The sequence below is a fragment of the Apodemus sylvaticus genome, chromosome 4 (assembly GCF_947179515.1).
Source record: "Apodemus sylvaticus chromosome 4, mApoSyl1.1, whole genome shotgun sequence".
NCBI lineage: Eukaryota > Metazoa > Chordata > Mammalia > Rodentia > Muridae > Apodemus > Apodemus sylvaticus.
The window spans coordinates 77,475,118-77,494,289 of NC_067475.1; the positions used below are offsets into that span (position 1 = coordinate 77,475,118).

General features: G+C 46.1%; 1 protein-coding gene across 1 annotated transcript in view; it reads right to left on the reverse strand.

Moving 5' to 3' along the window:
• The window catches only part of Nup210l (nucleoporin 210 like), a 108,279-nt gene that overhangs the window by 67,694 nt on the left and 21,413 nt on the right, over positions 1–19,172 (reverse strand). Inside the window, exons 8-13 of the mRNA XM_052179947.1 lie at positions 18,757–18,825; positions 14,438–14,544; positions 12,782–12,922; positions 11,158–11,295; positions 10,337–10,492; positions 5,846–6,044 (exon numbers count right to left, since the gene is read on the reverse strand). Of these exons, the coding sequence (XP_052035907.1) occupies positions 5,846–6,044; positions 10,337–10,492; positions 11,158–11,295; positions 12,782–12,922; positions 14,438–14,544; positions 18,757–18,825 (810 nt within the window). The remainder of the gene's footprint in view (positions 1–5,845; positions 6,045–10,336; positions 10,493–11,157; positions 11,296–12,781; positions 12,923–14,437; positions 14,545–18,756; positions 18,826–19,172) is intronic.

The window sequence follows — 19,172 nt, forward strand, 5'->3', positions numbered from 1 at the left end:
CTTCCAAGCAAAAGACATGATTTCAAGCAAGCATGGTGACGCAGGCTTACACTCTTGGGAGGGGCTGCAGAAGAATCAGGAGTTCACAGCCAGCCTCAACTACAATCAACTTTAAGGCAAGCCTGGGCAGCAGGAAACCCTGTCCCAATAAAAACACGTACACACCACCATAACATCAGTAGAATAATAAATAGTCTGGTTTTTTGTTTTTGTTTTTTAAGAAATTAGGAGCCAGGCATGGTGAGGCACACCTTTAATCCCAGCACCTGGGAGGCAGAGGGAGGTGGATTTCTGAGTTTGAGGCCAGCCTGGTCTACAGAGTGAGTTCCAGGACAGCCAGGGCTACAAGAGAAACCCTGTCTCAAAACAAACAAACAAACAAAAAAATTAGGATATAAAACCAGAATAATTTTAACACTTTAATAATTTGAGACTGGAGAAGGGCTCAGTGATTATGAGCACCGACTGCTCCTCTAGAGGACCTAAGCTCGGTCCCAGTACCCACAAGTGCACTTGCAACTCTTCTAACTCCAGCTCCAGAGGCTCCAAGACGATCCCCTGCTCCCCCAACATGGGCATCTGGACACTGCAGTATCTGATATCAGGATTAGTGATGCCAACTCAAAGATAGCTGAGATTGTCAAGAACTGCAAAGCCTGCCAGCCAACTAACGGGGTGTCTAAGAAGAACCCCAATAAGAGGTCCAGAGGCACGAAGCCCAGTCTACCTAGAGACAGACTTCATACAGGTTAAACCAGTGAAATTTAGATAAAAATATTTACTGATGTCTATAGATTCCTTTTCAGGTTGGACCTAGGCTTTCCCCACCAAACATAAAACTATATCCATGGTGACAAAAAAGCTCTCAGAGGACAAACTGCCAAGGTATGGATGTCCTCAGATGACAGGGTCAGGCAATGGGCCAGCTTTTGTGTCCCAAGTAAGTCAGAGATTAGCCAATATTCTGGAGATTGATTAAAAACATTATTGTGCTTGTAGACCCTAGAGTTCAGGACAGGTAGAAAGAATAAACAAAACCTAAAAGAGACCTTAAATTGACCTAAGAGACTCAAAATGACTGAGTGACTCTCCCCTTCATTCTCTGCTAGGTGTGAAACTCCCCTTTCCAAATGGGACTCACTCCTTTTGAAATCATACTCTGGATACCACCCCCCCATTGTTCTTAACAGACAGGGAGAGATCATCTCTGGGTTTGAAGATCACCAATTGCTGGATCCACCACATATGCTCAAATCACAGACCTATTTGTAGTTGAGGATATCCCAGACCAGCCGAGACAAGAGAAATAGAAAGCTATCAGACACCCTACCCTCTCAAGCTCACGTTACAACGATCCTGATGAACCTCCCTGCCGTGTGTACCACAAAACCCAACCCCCTCTAGCCCCTTAATCTTACCAGGGCCATCATCAATACAGCCACAGGAAAGATTATCAACTCCACTTCCCAGGTTACGCCCCAGGCACCTGGCACCCTGATCTCCATGTCTACCTCTGTGACTTGGTGGGTAAAGGATTGAACTCCCTCTCTAGAACAGTGTTGGAAGAGTACCCGCCAGCTTATGGCTACAATACACATCTGGTGTGATGGGAGACTAAACACCAAGCTTTTATGTTTGCCCAGGACACTCCCAGAGTTGTGACTAATGCAACAAATGTGGAGGCCCTGAGGCTTTCTTCTGTGCAGCCTGGAGATGCAAATCCACTGGATGGATACACTAGAAGTCCCCCTCCCCCAATAAGGACCTCATCACCATGACTAGGCTCAATACCCAGGGCTGTGGGGAGAAATACAATCGTCTTATTAGATTTACAGATGACGGTAGGAAGGCTGAATGGACTATCAGTAATGAACTTAGGGACTGGGCTGGAGAGATGGCTCAGTGGTTAAGAGCACTGACCTCTTTTCCAGAGGTCCTGAGTTCAATTCCCAGAAACCACATGGTGGCTCACAGCCATCTGAAATGGCATCCAATGCCCTCTTCTGGTGTGTCTGAAGACAGCTACAGCGTACTCGTATACATAAAATAAATTAATAAATAAATCTTCAAAAAAAGACTTGGGGACTGAAACTTTGTTACTGGTAAAGATCCTAGAGTCTCATTCACCACCTGACTCTATGTCCAGACACCCCTAATTGCTCTTGGCCCCAATGCCCACCACCTCTGTGGGCCTGGACACCAATCCTACCCCAGGGCCCTACATCTATCTTCCCCTAAGAAGGCCCCAACCCAAGCCACCAGGACAATGCAAAGACTGAGTAATGATAGCCACGAGCCCCGCTAGAATATGATGGTCCAGTCTTTTCTGGTCAGCAATGCCTCCAGACCTGAGATAGCTTAGTCATGTTGGCTGTGCTAGGAGATAAGGCTACACTACTTTGAAGACATAGCCCTGATTTGACACTTTACTGAAACTGAGTATTCCAATAAGTGTAGATGGAAGCAAGGTGAGGCTAGGCTGACCTTACAGCCATAGAGGATCAAGGCACCTGTTAGGGACAGTCCCTGGGCCCTATAGCCAGCCATCTTTGTAACTGGAACCACAAGACAAGTCCAGATAATGATAAATACCTATTACCACCTAATGCCAGGTGGGCATGCAAGTACTACAGGGCTTACCCCATGCATCCACAGGGCTACACTACATCAGGACAAAGAATTCTGTATACTTGTCCAGTTGTTACCCAGGATCATCTATCACACAGACAACCAAGTTCTAGATTTCCTGGATAGAACCTCAGGTTTAGTCCCCAGAAAAGCCAAGGGAGAACCAATTTAGGCTGAAACTCTGGCGCTTCTCATAGAACTAGACATGGCTGGCACAGGAACAGGGGTATAGCTTCCTTGGTGTTGCAAAACAAGTAGTATGGTGATCTAAGAGAAGCCATATACTGATATAGAGAGATTTTTAAGAAAATCTCTCATCTCCAAGATTCTCTGGGCTCCCTGGCAGAGGCAGTACTCCAGAATAAGAGGGGGCTAGATTTCCTGTTTATGCAACAAGGAGGGCTATGTGCAGCCCTCCAATAGAATGCTGGTCTTATGTTGACCACTCTGGAGTGGTCAAAGAGTCAATGGCCAATGTGAGAGAGGGCCTGGCCTAAAAAACAGAGCAGGCACGAGGCTGGTTCAATCACGATCAACAGCTCCTCTCGGCTGAGCACCCTGGTGTCTGCCCCACTGGGCCTCTGCTCATTTCACGTCTGCTCCTTACCTTTGGCCCCTGCATCCTAAACAAATTAGTCCAGATCATAAAAGAAAGACTTGAGACTATCAACTTAGGATGATAACAAGTCGCTGCCAGTCCCTCCATAAGGAAGCCTACGAGCTTCAGGAAGTCCCATGATTGGGCCTTCTAGTTACCAGAGAAAGTGGGGAATGAGAGGCCAAACCCACTCCATCTTAGGACAAGCCTCCATCTTAAAAGAAAAACAAAAAGCCTGAGAACTTGACCCACAGTGGAACCCAAGCTGCACCCACGCACCTCACGGCGTGCTCTGGACCAGGGTCACTCCCTAGCTACTTCTTAGCAACAGTTAATCAAAGATTAGTCTGATTGTTCCAGATGTTCTTTCCGACGATTTGTGATTGTATATGGTTTTGCTTCAGAGCACACACCTGTCGGCTCACAATAGACATTCAGTTAGATGCCTGCCAGGCTGGGCCCCCCACCCCGCCTTGCCAATTACTTCCATTTCCTATAAAACCAAACTGTCCTGTGGGCCAGCAGTGAGTTAGTAATAAAGAGACCGTAATGTGATTACATCAGAAACAGCTCCTTGGTGATCTTTGGGGTTCTCGAAGGCACAACAGTTGTTGAGGCTGTGCATTCAAATATTAAATCCTGAACTCGAAGATCTGGTTGCTCCCAACTTAAAACTATTACTTAATTCCTGGGGGAAATAGAGGTAGGTGGGGTTTCAGCTACTGTCTGGGGGTCACAGGGAAGGACCAGGAATAGAAAGAGAAGGAAGAAGAAGGGAAAGGAGAAAGAAGACAAGTGAACATGAGGTCTCCATTGGATGTGATGGACAGGAGCATCTAGCTGAGTGAAATGTCCCCTGAGGACAGACTGATGGAACAAAAATAACCCAGGACTCAAACAGCAAGAACCTGGGGAGCACAGCAGGGGAATTAATGGTCTAGTCTATAGAAAAATAGATTAGGGGTAATTAGGCCAGTAATCATGCTAAAGTGATTTTAAAAATCCAGAGAAAGCCTGGAGAGACGGCTTAGAGGGTAAGAGCACTGGCTGCTGTACCAGAGGTCCTGAGTTCAGTTCCCAGCAGCCACATGGTGGCTCACAACCATCTGTAATGGGATCTGATGTCCTCTTCTGGTGTGACTGAAGATAGCGACAGTGTTCTCATATATATAAAATAAATAAATAATCCGTAGGATTCTGCCTTGATAATTAAGTAACATTTAAAAACCATTTACAATGGTCACCAGGCTAAGAAGTTAAAGTGATGTTATACCTTACATCATTAGTTAGAGCTTAGAGCAGGAGAGCATAGAGAACAGCAGGATGTAACATGCTGACGCAGCAGGGCACGGGAGAAGAGCTGATGTCATCACTCCCACAGACAGGGGAGAGTCACATGGATTACTATGGGAAAGTACTCACAAAAGAGACTGGCAAACACTAGATGCTAAGAAATATGCCATGATACTTCTGCACTGTATCAGTGAAGATCAGTGGGGCTCAGTATAAAATATGAACTCCAACAGCAGGAAGCATGCATGCCAGTCTTTATAAATTAATTATCCATGTTTTTCTTTTTTACTAAAAAGACATAGCATCAGGACCAAGGGTATGGCTGAGTTTGCAGAGTGCTTACTGAGCATGCTCTGACCCCAGCACAGTGTCAGTCAGGCCTGTCTGTCATCCCAGCAGGAGGCAGGAGGATCAAAAATTCAAGGTTGTCTTTGGTTACATCACAAGTTCAAAGCCAGTCTGGGTTACATGAGGCTCTGTCTCAAAAAAGAAAAGATAAATATATTGTCTCCTGTTGAATAGCATACAGTCATGAAAACGACACTGCATTCCTCTTAAAAGGACATATGACAGGGCTGGGAACACAACGCAGTGGGAGAGCGCATGTCTACCGTGTCTGAGTCCCTAGAATCATCCTCACTCCTGAAAACAAAAATGTATATATTAAAGAAAGAAAGGGGAAAAAGAAAGGGAGGCCAGAAGTGGAAGATGCACCTAGAACTGAAAATGGTCTGTTCAGCCACAGGGTTAGCACGCTCAGCTTTGGGGACAGGGAGATGGCTCAGAGGATAAAGCACAACCCTCCAAGCATGAAGACCAGAGTTCAGATCTCCCAAATCCAAGATGAGCCAGGCAGGTGTGATGGCCTCTTGGAGTTCCAGCACTTGTGAAGCAGACAGGACCCCAAACAAGCTCGACCAGTGAGAAGGGGTGCGCTCCGAGTTCAGTGAGCGGCTCTGTTTCGATAAATAGAGTGGCATGCAATCAAGGAAGACTCCAGGCCATACAAGCACGTGTACGCATGCACCCACATTCACCTGAACATGAGCATATGACTGCACACCACACACAAAGACACAGCATTTTCCCCTGTGCTTTTGCTCTCAACATTCATAAAAAAGAGTAGAGTAACAACTGCTTCAAGGCCTTCCACACCAGTACTCAGGAGGCTGAGACAGGAAGATTATGAAGGCTACACAGCAGGATCACGTGGGGGAGATGGGGAGGAAAGGAAGGAGAGAAAGAATTGTATGGATTACACTTCAGTGGTGGTTCGGCCCTCAGAGGATGGGGGGGGGGGCAGCGCAGTAAGGAGCTTAGCCTTGCCTTCTTTAAGAAGAGTGAAGACTCCCTGCTTATCCGAGTTGAGCTCGAGGGGTAAGTGCGAGCAGTCTGTGAATGCGATGGCCTCCTTGGTCTCTGCGTTTACATGATACATTGCAATGGGTACCTCAATAATCTGGCCGATTTCCACATCAGCTTGAAACGGCAACAGTTCCATTTTGTTCAGCTTCAGGACATACACCTTGAGGAAAAGCAATGACCCTTTAGGAAAGTCTTACAAAGAACATGAAGACACATGCATCATCACGTGCTGTGTGTCTACACATATGTAATATACACATAAATATGAACATTTTAGTGTGGGACACATGTCTGAGTCCAGCCTTTAGAAAGCTGAGCCAATACAATAGTCAAGTTCATCCTCAGCTCCACAGTGAGACCCTGTCTCAACAACATATGTATACCTGCTCCATACATTGTTACATACATGGTTTACTTTAGTTCCCCTCATTTTTCTTTTCTGTTTTGGCGGGGTGGTGGTGATGCTATGAATTGAATAATGCAGATCCTTGTGCATGCTAGAGACGCTCACTGCCACCAAGCCAGCCTCCAGTTTATATGTATGTATGTATATATAATGTATATATTTATATATAATATTTGGGAAGGGTGGCTTCTCTGTATAGCCTGGGCTGGGCTGTCCTAGAACTCACTCCATAAACCAATAGACCAGGCTGGCCTTAACTCTAAGATTCACCTGCTTCTGCCTCCTGGAGTGCTAGGATTAAAGGTGTGCACCACCACAGCCTAGTTTGTCTTAGGGTTTCTATTGCTGTGATGAAACATTGTGGGACCGCGTAAGGCAGTCTGTGGCCTGGCTGAGCAAGGCTCACTCAGGAGACCCAGTAGAACATTCTACAAGGGACGGAACCAGTGAGCTATGCTCCCAGACTCCTGACTCCTCAACTCCATAATCCTGTGGCCATCAGTCACATAGGGCCACACCCCAGGCCCCTAGTATTCTGGCTGGACTCCACCCCTACAGTCACCTGGATACAGCCAGATTTTCCGCACCCCCACGGTTAACATGCAAGGTAACCCAGCCCACTATAAAAGGAGGTTCTTGCCCCTTCTCACTCTCGTTTTTTCTCTCGTCCTTTTTCTTTTCTTTTTTTCTTTTTTCTTTTTTTTTTGTTTTGTTTTGTTTGTTTATTTTTCAAGACAGGGTTTCTCTGTATAGCCCTGGCTGTCCTGGAACTCACTCTGTAGATCAGGCTGGCCTCGAACTCAGAAATCCCCCTGTCTCTGGGATTAAAGGCCTGCACCACCACCGTCCGGCTCGTCCTTGTTCTTGTCTCTCTGTTCCCCCTCTTTCCACATGGTCATGGCCAGCTCTCATCCCTCTATCTTTTCTTTCTCTCTTTACTTCTCTATCTCCTTTTCTCTCCCTAGTTTTCTATAATAAAGCATTGAAACTGTGAACTCTCTCTTCTTATCAAAACCCGCCATGTAAGAATATGGAACAGGCCTCAGTGTCTCCAGCCCCAGGAAAGGATCCAGCCTCTCCTCAGCCAAGCTTCCTCTACAGGTACCCGGGAGGCCCATGCCAGAATGGCACTGCCTTCTGAGCAAGGACCTCCCTCCCCGCTAGCCAGGCGGCCTCTCTTTCTACAGGTCCTCGGGCGGGCGTCTGCCATCCCTACCCCAGTGCTGTATGCAGACCCAGCAAGTTTTCCCCTATGCAGGCTGGGCTCTGCCTGCCTGTTTTTCCCCACAAAACATCATGACTAAGGGCGACTTAAGAGAGAAAAGGGTTTATCTGGCTTAAACTTTCTGGTAACAGTTCATTGTGTAAAGAAGTCAGGACAGGACTCAACAGGAACTCAAACAGGACAGGAACCTGGAGGCAGGAGCTGAAGCAGAGGTTATGGAGGAAAGCAGCTTTCAAGTTTGTTCGTAGACTGCACAGCCTGCTTTCCTAGAGCCCCCAGGACCACCAGCCCAGGGACAGTGCCACTCACAATGGGCTGGGCCCTCCACATCAATCATTAATTAAGAAAATGCCCCATAGGCTTCCCTACAGACCAATTTTTTTTTTCAGTTGAGGTTCTCTCTTCTCAAATGACTCTAGCTTGTGTCAAGATGACAAAATAAAACCTAAGCAGGTCAACATGGAGTCAGCCTTCACATACATCCACAGATTCAATGGATTCAAAATACCTGGGGAGCCGGGCGGTGGTGGCACTTGCCATTGATCCCAGCACTTGGGAGGCAGAGGCAGGCGGATTTCTGTGGTTCCCCAAATGCTGAGGTTAGAGGTCACCACCACACGCAGGCGGGTTGCTCATCTGCTTTCAGGTCTCAATTTCATTTCAGTATTTAGGCTGTGAGCCTAACACAAGCCGGAGCTGTCTTTCCATTACATAGCTCTGGCTGTTCTAGAACTTGCTATGTAGACCAGGCTGGCCTCAAACTCACTGAGGAATTGAAGGTGTGCACCTCATTGCCCAACTTGGTTATCATCATCATCGTCACTGCTACTACTACGTGTGCTTTTGATATGAGTGTAGACACAAATGCTGAGGACACATGTCATAGTGTGTACATGGAAGTGAGAGGACAATCTTGGTAGAGTTTTCTACTGAAATGTGGGTTCCAGGGCTTACATGGTAAGAGCCTTCAATCCTGCTGAGTCACCTCGTTGGCCCATCAACTATATTATATAATCTAAACAGCAGTGGGCACATTCTTTAAATCCCTTTACAGGCCCTTGGAGAAGGCTTTCTCTTTGTCCATCCTTCCCATGAAGGCTTACTAGGTGCTCCCTGCTCACCTTGTGAGAGTTCACTCCTTACTTGTTCTCAGTGGTCCTTGTATCAGAACCAAGAGCCTTCGCTTCTTTTTGTCACCTTTAAAGACCGTTAGACACCCAACATACTCCCCCTTCCCCCTCCCCCCCAACTCCCTCCAACCCCCCCATCAGGTATCCATGCATTGTTGGGGCAGCTCTGTGAATCAGCTCTCTGAAGCGAAGGTCACTGCCTTGGAGCCCTGCTCCCAGGCTTCTGCCTGCGGGTTTGCCTCGCCCGGTTCTGGCTCCTCTTAGACTTGATGCTTCCATGTGTAGGGAAAGCCGGAGTTGCTGCTTTGTAGGTTTCCCTCCTTCCCCTTCACAGAGATTTTAGAGCCTCATATGGTACCACTATCACATAAAGTGAATTTATCCTTACCAGAATTTAATTATACTGTGAAATAAATGTTTTATGCAATTTGAACAAATAAAAGACCTCTTATATCTTCCTTGAGATATTGTTCTCACATTAATAAATCTTCCTACTTGGATTTTAATTTCAAGTAGGGTGTCCTGTGACACTTAGCACATATTCAGAACCTACAGGCACTCAATAAATGGCCATCACATGATGACAACATGCCAAGTGATACAGTGATACCTTAAACTGGAGAAAAATAGAAAAATTGCCATTTAATTAAAAGTTCAGGCCTTGCTTTTCGCTTGAGGCCAGCCAGGTCCCAAATCTCTCTGCTTTCAGTCCCAGCTGCTGAGATGACAGGCGTGTACCAGCAAGCCTGTCAAGTATCCCGCCATTCACAGGTAGCTGAACTAGCCAACTATGAGGATGGTAACAAGGGTGGCATGATAGCCACTGGCGATTCTGTGTGTACGGGGCCATCGGAGTGGCTCAGCACACAAGAGCACTTGTCACACAAACCTGATGGCTTGTCTGCTCCCTGGCACTCAAGGGTGATGGCTAATCTTGACTGTCAATCTGATACAAGATGGAACCCCAGCTGAAGACCTGACTCTGAATTGTGCCATGGGCATGTCTGTGGGACATTTTCTTGGTCAGTGATCAGTGTGGGTGGGCCCAGCCCACGGGGGGGGGGGGGGGGGGGGGGGGCTGTCCCATCCCTAGGCAGTGAGTACATGGCTCTTAAGTCAGCCTTAGTCAGCCCACATTCCAATGGACTTGAGGTATATGTGCTTCCAGGTTGAGTTTGATAACACTTTAACCTAATCTAGTTCTGTTTATTGAGACAGGGTTTCATGTAGTTGAAGACGATGCTGAATTCCGATTCTCCTGTCTCCACCTCCTAAGCGTAAGCGCTGGGTCTCAAGCGTGGCCTACAGGCCCAGTTTTATGGGTGCTAAGGACTGGAGCAGGGCTTTGTGCACAGCACGCGAGCACTCTTCCAAATGAGCCACATCCTCAGTTCAGTAAAATTTTGAAATAGTCAAGTTGTACTAGATGGAGTTTCAAACATGTTCCTGACCTTAAAATTTAAAATTGTGGGGCTAAAGAGATGGCTCGACAGTTAAGAGTTCTTGCTGCCCTTGCAGAGGACCCAGGTTCAATTCCCAGCACCCACATGGCTACTCACTACTGTCTAGCTCCAGATCCATGGGATCCAGTGCTCACTCATGGCTTCCACGGAAAACAGGCACAAAAGTGGCGCAGACATATATGGACATATATGGAGACACTCTTACACATATGTTAAAGAGACATGTACCTTGATATCTCCAGATCGAAAGGGATTTTGTACATCTCGTGCCAAAATGGTGCTGTTCCCTCTCACCTGACCTGCAGTTACCACGCCCTTGGTGGTAACCATGGCCACGGTTTCGTTAGAAGAGCTCCAGGTGAAGTTGCCACTACCGCCCTCTACCTGTGAAAAGCCACAGCCTAGTATGAACTCTTCCAGAGGAAAGCAGAATTTAAGTAAAACACAAAATGTGACTGTTGAAGTCGAATTTAGAAAAACAATAAAACTATGTGATGAACTATCTCTGCACATGCTAGGAAACCGAGAACCTACAGGGAGGTAGGGAGGTGGTCAAGAGAGACATTAGAGGGCAGCTGAGTAGCTATTGTCCCACAGAGGGTCACAGGGCCATCAGGACATTGGAGAAGATGACAAAGTGACATAGAACTCACAAGGAAACAACAGATGGCAAGGATGGAAAGAACTCTGAATCTCACGTTTGGTGGCCCACAAACGCTGAGCTGCACTAGTGAGCTGGTGGAGAGGGAAAAGTTAACAACAAATCTGGGCCTGGTGATGTCGCTCCACAGGCAGAGGGAAGTCCTGGTTTCCATCCCCAGCACTGCCCAAACCTGGTCTGGCACTGCAGGGCTGTAACAACGACCCCTCCCCCCGCCCCCCCCACCCACACACACACACACACTCAGCAACTAAGTAGAGTCAGCAGCTGCAGAGTGAGTTTAAGGCCAGCCTGGGCTACAAGTCCAAACTTTTCAATAAAACATGATTAGAGAAACTATTAAAGGAACTGATTTATTTCTGTGTGAATTTGCTATTCGATGCTGTACCTGTACTATGAACCGATTTGGTATTCCCAGAGGATGATGGGGAAATGCCAGAAAGCTGGGTTTAAGCTGAATGGGAAAGTAAATCTTCACCTCTTGTTGGTGACTGATTTGATAGGTTTTTGCCTGGGAAGTGTTGCTCTGCAGGGACGAGAAAAGGCGGATCAGGTTAGAGTTCCTGAAACAATTTCATTACACTGAAAACATGAGCAAAGTGGTATCTTCTCAAAGTATTCAACCATCTTCTACGTCTAAAAGAAAAAGAACTCAGTGTAAAGGCAGCTACAGCTGATGCAGGAGGGTCAGGAGTTCAAGGGCAGCTGAGGTTAGCTGCCTGTCTTTACAAGCAAAAAAGGCCAGAAAAATAGAAACCCTCAGAGTTGTTCTAGTTTGCTCTCTGCTGCCGTGATAAACACCGGGACCAAAGGCGGCAGGGAGAGGAGAGGGTTTGCTTCTGCTTACAGCTCACAGTCTATCATGAAGGGAGGTGGGGGCGGGGAGGAGAGCTCAAAGCAGGAACCTGGAGGCCCCTGAGGCTGACGGCTCAGGCTCACTGGCTTGTCCTCCGTGGCTTGCTCAGCTTGCTTTCTCACACAAACCAGGGCTCCCTGCCCAGGGATGGCCCCACCCACAGACTTATTAGCCAGTCAAATGTGGGGTATGCACATATAAATACTAAATTAAAAATTCTAACAAAAGAGGGCTGGAGAGATGGCTCAGCGGTTAAGAGCACCGACTGCTCTTCCAAAGGTCGTGAGTTCATATCCCAGCAACCACATGGTGGTTCACAACCATCTGTAACGAGATCTGACCTCTCTTCTGGAGTGTCTGAAGGCAGCTACAGTGTACTCACATATAATAAATAAAATAAATAAGTCTTTAAAAAAAATTCTAACAAAGACTCAGTTCTTGCCTCTGTCCATCAGCACTGGCGGCCACAGACAAGACTAACTCTAGCATTCCAGTTACACCCTACACAGAAGCTCCATTTCTGGTACAGAAGTCATCAAAAGGAAAAAAATCTGCAAAGTGCTGGCGCAGGATGGAAGGTGGGAATGTGGGCCCTGGGCTGTGAGCTCAGCACTCAGGAGTTGGAGGCAGGAGGATTTTGAGGTCAAGGCCAGTCTGGGATACATGAAGAAACTCTGGGTTAGAAAAACAAACAAAAAGCTGGAAATAAGGTAAAAGTTCAATGTCAAGGGCAGGGCTAAATAAATCAGCATAGTAACCATTTGGAATTTTAGAATAAATGATCCCTACGCTGGCCAGGAGGGCTGGCTGGCTCAGTGGTTGACCGTCTGTAGTGCTCTTGCAGAGGACAGGGCCTAACTGCTTGTAGCACAAGCTCTAGGGCATCCAGCGTGGTCACCTGCACACAGGTGCTCCCCACGACAATTTTAAAAATAATCGTTTTAAGTTCCTTTGGTGTAGCTGATGACACAGAGAAATATACACATGAGACAGTTTCTTAAAGGTACCGCATGCTATGCGCAGCAGAAGGATAGTCTGTAGAGGCGTGCAACTCCAACTGTGGTGAGAGGAGGAAGATGGCACATCCCAGCTGCTTTAGATCAAGGCTGCCCGCCCCCCTGGGCACCTAGGAAACAGGCAGTTTTAAGACTCCTACCTCCTGACGACTGGAGGTCAGGGTTGCAGTTATCACCACAACTCCATCTTTCAGGGCTTTTACCACATGGTAAGATCCGTTTGAAGTACTCAGCTGCTCTTCAAAGTACTCGTTGGAAAGCTGGGATGTGATCTTGAGATTCTGAAATCAGTCCAACGGCAACATGAAGTGGGAGATGTGTTTTCCCCTAAATCCATTTTAGTTCTAAACCATAGATAAGACTGTAGCTATGCATTTAATAGATAAAGGCAAAAACAAACAAACAAACAAAAAACAAAAAAACAGGGTTTGCAGAGAGTGGATGCTAGAGAGTGGTTCAGTGATTAAGAGCACTTGTTGCTCTTGTAGAAGACTCAATTCAGTTCTCAGCAGGGTGGTTCAGTCCAGCTCCAGATGATCTAACACCTAAGGCCTCTGAGGGCGCCCACACGCACACTCACAAACCCACATACACATAATTAAAAGTAAAAAAACAGGAGCCAGGCATTGGTGGCACACACCTTCAGTTCCAGCACTTGGGAGGCAGAGGCAAGCAGATTCCTGAGTTCGAGGCCAGCTTGGTCTACAGAGTTCCAGGACAGCCAAGGCTATACAGAGAAACCCTGTCTCAAAACAAACAAACAAACAAACAAACAAACAAAAAACCGAAAACCCAACCAAAAAAAAATTTTTTTTAAAAGATTTATTTATTATATGTAAGTACACTGTAGCTGTCTTCAGACACTCCAGAAGAGGTTTCAGAACTCATTACGGATGGTTGTGAGCCACCATGTGGTTGCTGGGATTTGAACTCAGGACCTTCGGGAGAGCAGTCAGTGCTCTTAACCGCTGAGCCATCTCTCCAGCCCCCAAAATTTTTTTAATTAGCTAATTTGAAGACAAAAAACCCAAAACTTTTCCCTTATGGAAATTTTAAGTTGGAAAAGATATGACTTTAAAATGGTTATCCATTTTTTGGAAAGAATCATTTATATCAGAGACAAAACAGTTGAAACTTACACATTTAGGACAGCCAACACCATTCCATTACAAACTATACAGTTCCTAATTCTAAACCCTGGCTGTCCTGGGCAGAAGCACGTTTCCCACCTGCTGTCCACATGCCATTCTCATGACCACAGAACCTTGGTGAGTGAGCATCTCTAAGACAGACGAGTGTGCGGACGTGCAGAGCAAGGCTTGTCTCCAGCTGTTACTGGGCTCTTCAACTCCTTCCTGTAATTCTGATCATGCTATGACTTCCAGTTTAGTTCCCCAAGGGCAGCACTAGGTAATGGTAATAACTGATGTTTCACATTTACAAACGCCAAGATTGGGAGCAGAGGAAAAGGGAAGGCTCTCTGTCCCACAGATGGACAGCCCGCTCCAGGATCTGTCCACGACGGACGGAAGACAAGACAGGGCTGCAGTGCGGCTCAGTTGGGAGAGTGCTTATCTGGCATGCTTGAGGCCCTGGATTGGAACCCCGGAACCACATAAAACCGGACCTGGGGCATACATCCCTGTAATCCTAGCACTTGCTCAAGTGGAGGCAGGAAGATCAGGAGTTCAAAGCCACTGTATGCTACATAGCTAGTTAAAAGTCCAGCATGGGCTATGCGAGATCCTGTCTCAAACAGTGAGAGAACACCGAAGAAAAACAAAGGAGCAACTCACGTCAGAAATGTAGACCCTTGTGCTGCTCTTGTCAAACACCTCCACTGTGATGACGTACACCTGCCCCACCTCTAGGCTCCACCGGCCTCCGGGATGGATGGTGAAGCCTGCAACAATCAGGAGAGTGGGAGAGGCCTGCATCTTAATGTGCGCTAGCACGCTAGCACGTTAAACTTAAAGGCTGCCTGGCTGCTGAGGACGGAATAGGGTCCTCTATAAGAGCAACAAGGGCTGCTATGAACATAGTAGAGCATGTATCCTTATTACATGGTGGGGAATCCTCTGGGTATATGCCCAGGAGTGGTATAGCAGGATCTTCTGGAAGTGAGGTGCCCAGTTTTCAGAGGAACCGCCAGACTGATTTCCAGAGTGGTTGTACCAATTTGCAACCCCACCAGCAGTGGAGGAGTGTTCCTCTTTCTCCACATCCTCTCCAACACCTGCTGTCTCCTGAATTTTTAATCTTAGCCATTCTGACTGGTGTAAGATGAAATCTCAGGGTTGTTTTGATTTGCATTTCCCTAATGACTAATGAAGTTGAGCATTTTTTAAGATGCTTCTCCGCCATCCGAAGTTCTTCAGGTGAGAATTCCCTGTTTAACTCTGTACCCCATTTTTTAATAGGGTTGTTTGGTTTTCTGGAGTCTAACTTCTTAAGTTCTTTATATATATTGGATATTAGCCCTCTATCTGATGTAGGATTGGTGAAGATCTGTCCTTTTGATGGTGTCCTTTGCCGTATAGAAACTTTGTAATTTTATGAGGTCCCATTTGTCAATTCTTGATCTTAGAGCATACGCTATTGGTGTTCTGTTCAGAAATTTTCTCCCTGTACCAATATCCTCAAGGGTCTATGTTCATAGCAGCCCTATTTATAATTGCCAGATGCTGGAAAGAACCCAGGTATCCCTCAACAGAAGAGTGGATGCAAAAAATGTGGTATATCTACACAATGGAGTACTATTCAGCCATTAGAAACAATGAATTCATGAAATTCTTAGGCAAATGGATGGAGCTAGAAAACATCATACTAAGTGAGGTAACCCAGACTCAAAAGGTGACTCATGGTATGCACTCACTAATAAGTGGATATTAACCTAGAAAACTGGAATACCCCAAACATAATCCATACATCAAATGAGGTACAAGAAGAAAGGAGGAGTGGCCCCTTGTTCTAGAAAGACTCAGTGAAGAAGTATAGGGCAAAACCAGAACGGGGAAGTGGGAAGGGGTGGGTGGGAGGACAGGGGGAGAGAAGGGGGCTTACGGGACTTTCAGGGAGTGGGGGGCTAGAAAAGGGGAAATCATTTGAAATGTAAATAAAAAATATATCGAATTAAAAAAAGACAAAAAAAGTTCTATGATTTATTGTTAAGATAGTAAAAATAAAAGTGGAAGAAAAATTGATGGTTTAAAAAGAGCAACAAGGGCCACCTCTCCAGCACACACCTGAGCCCCGCCTCTCCAGCACACACCTGAGCCCCGCCTCTCCAGCACACACCTGAGCTCCGCCTCTCCAGCACACACACACACACACCTGAGCCCCGCCTCTCCAGCACACACCTGAGCCCCGCCTCTCCAGCACACACCTGAGCTCCGCCTCTCCAGCAGACACACACACCTGAGCCCCGCCTCTCCAGTACACACATCGAGCCCCCTCTTATGTCTTCACCCCTCAAATGCACACCTACAGCCGGTAGGTGGACCCGGCTCTAAGAACAGATCTTCTCTCCTACAAGCTGTGTGATGATTTACGATTCCAAAATGCTTGCTTTAATTTAGTCATATGAAGTGTGAGAAACACTGGCATATATGTAAACAGGAGCCAAGTACATTACACTTGTTGCTTTGTACTGCCTAAGGATAGTAACTTTTTTTTTCTGGAAAACGTCTTTTTTTTCTAACTCAAAGACTTAAAAAAAATATATCGAATTAAAAAAAGACAAAAAAAGTTCTATGATTTATTGTTAAGATAGTAAAAATAAAAGTGGAAGAAAAATTGATGGTTTAAAAAAAAAAGAGCAACAAGGGCCACCTTGTTTATTATATAACAATAATTATATAAATTGTTATTTATTAATAATATTATATAAATTATGTTATTGATCCATAACAACTTTGTTTTTGTTTTTGTTTAATTTGTTTTTAAAATTGTATTCTTTCAGGCCAGGTGTGGTTGTCTGAGTAAGAATGGCTCCCAAGCTCATCTACTGAGAACCTGGTCGTTAAGGAATGGTGCTCCCCTCCCGGACAGGGTAGGAGGTGCGGCCTTGGCGCGTGTCTCTGCAGGCCATCTCTGTCTCTCTGACTGTCCTGCAGATCTGAATGTACAACCCTCAGCTTGCTTCTGCCTTGCCTGTGTCTGTGCTGCTGTGCTTCCTTCCACAATGACAATGGACTAAACCTCTAAACTGTAAGCTGCCCCAATTAGCTGTGTTTTGTTTTAAGGGTTGCCGAGGTCATGGTATCTTTTCACAGCAGTAAAGTACTGATAGGACACTTTGAATGTCAGTACTCAGAAGGCAGAGGTGAGTGCATCTTTCGGAGTTCAAGGCCAGTTTGGTCTACATAGCACTTCTTCATCAGCCTGGGATGTATAGTGAAACCCTGTCTCAAAACAATGACAGCAACAACCCTCACTATGTTTTCAGTGTTATATAAGCATACAATGTTCTTTTATTGTAGTCCCCCATCACCCTCTCATGCACCTCCTCTTCCTTCTCAAAGCTTTCTTTTCTCCAACAAGTTTTCTTATTTTGTGCCATTCGTGTGTGTGTGTGTGTGTGTGTGTGTGTGTGTGTACCTGCTCCTGTACCTACAAGGACAGCGCAGTCTTTAAGACTGTGACTTCCCTTACAAAAAACCTGAGCTGAGTTCCCAGACCCACATTGGCTGCCTATAGTTACTTCTAACCAGCTCCAGGAAGACTGACATCATATTATGATCTTCAAAGGCCCCAGCATACACATAGTGCACATACACAAAGTTACACACACACACACACACACACACACACACACACACACACACACACTATTAAGGTTGCTTGCATGAGCACGGGCACAGAGCTACTTACTCATCTGAGCAAGGGCGACTTACAGGTGCTACAGCATCAAGGGTCCTGACCAGAACCATTAGGCAGCTATGGCCCCTCAGGGACGGATGGGCTCTTGTGAGCACCTCCTCCCCCTTAACGGAATATTAATAAAGCCGGTCTTTTGTTGAGGGGGAGGTTATGGGAAGAAGAGGGGTAGGTCTGGAATCCATAATGTGGTTCAGGCTGGCCTCAAATTGGCAATTCTCCTGCCTCAGTCTTCCAAATGCTGGGATTATAGGTATGTGCCGCCATGCTCAGCACCACAATCTGTTTTTTAAGATATTTTGCTTTTTGTTGTTGGTTTGGGGATTTTTTTTTCTGTGTTTTTGTTTTTTGGGGATTCCTCTGGGTAGCCCTGGCTGTGCTGGGAACTGCTCTGTAACCTAGGCTGGCCCCCAATTCAGAGATCTGTCTACCTCTGCCTCCCAAATGTTGGGACTAAAGATCCACCACTGACTCCTGGTTATGTTTCATCCTTATAAACACCAAACAAGACACATCATGCCTTAGTTACTTTCCTACTGTGATAAACACAGTGACCAAGGGTGTGGTTTGAATGAGATGCCTCCAAGGCAGTTCTTGCCCCAGTTAGTAGCTGTTTGGGAAGGACTAATGCATGTCGCCTTATTGGAGGAAAGATGGCACCGAGGGCAAGCTTAAGGTTTCAGGAGCTTCCCACTTCCCCAGTGTGCTCTCTGTGTCCTGTTTGTGAATACAGGACATAGAATGTGAATGCTAGCTGCCACGCCCCTGTTACGATAATGATGGATCTCCATCCCCTGGAAATGTAAGCCCCAAATAAACCTTCCACCTATAAGTCTTAGTCGTCGTGGTGACTTATCACAGTAAGAGAGAAGTGACACACCAAAGTGGGGCCTGGCCATGCAGGCCTTTAGCCCCAGCGCTCAGGAGGCAAAGGCAGATGATCTCTGTACATTCGAGGCCAGCCTCGTCCACGGGGAGTTCCAGCACATCCATGGCTACAGAGAGAAACCCTGTCTCAGAAAACAAAACAAAACACAAGAGAGAGAGCGGAAAGAGAGGGAGGGAGGGAGGGAGGGAGGGAGGGAACACATCAAAGTCAGGTTGAGTTCAAAGTCTGGAAATAAGTGCTGAGACTCTGGCAGCTCTTTTCTGTTTAACGCATTCATTTTAGAGAATTCATTTATGTTTAATACACTCATTTAAACATTTAACTTTCTGAGAGTCATTATCTAGTTACCTAAAAATCCAGGCTCTACAACATATATGGTAGAGTTTGGGAGTCCAGACACAGAGCGCATATGAACATCTTAATTTTTGCTTAAGGAAATTATCTGGGCCAGTATTAGGTACAGAAAGATAAGCCTCTGAAGAAAAAACATAATAATAAATGTATAAACAAACCCATACAATAAAAACCCTGTCTTTTAGGGCTGGAGAGATGGCTCAGCGGTTAAGAGCACTGACTGCTCTTCCAGAGGACCTGAGTTCAAATCCCAGCAACCACAGGGTGGCTCACAATCATCTGTAATGAGATCTGATGCCCTCTTCTGGTGTGTCTGAAGATGGCTACAATGTACTTACATATAATAAATAAATAAATCTTTAAAAAAACCAAAAAAACCTGTCTTTTTATTTTCTTTGGAAAGCCAAAAC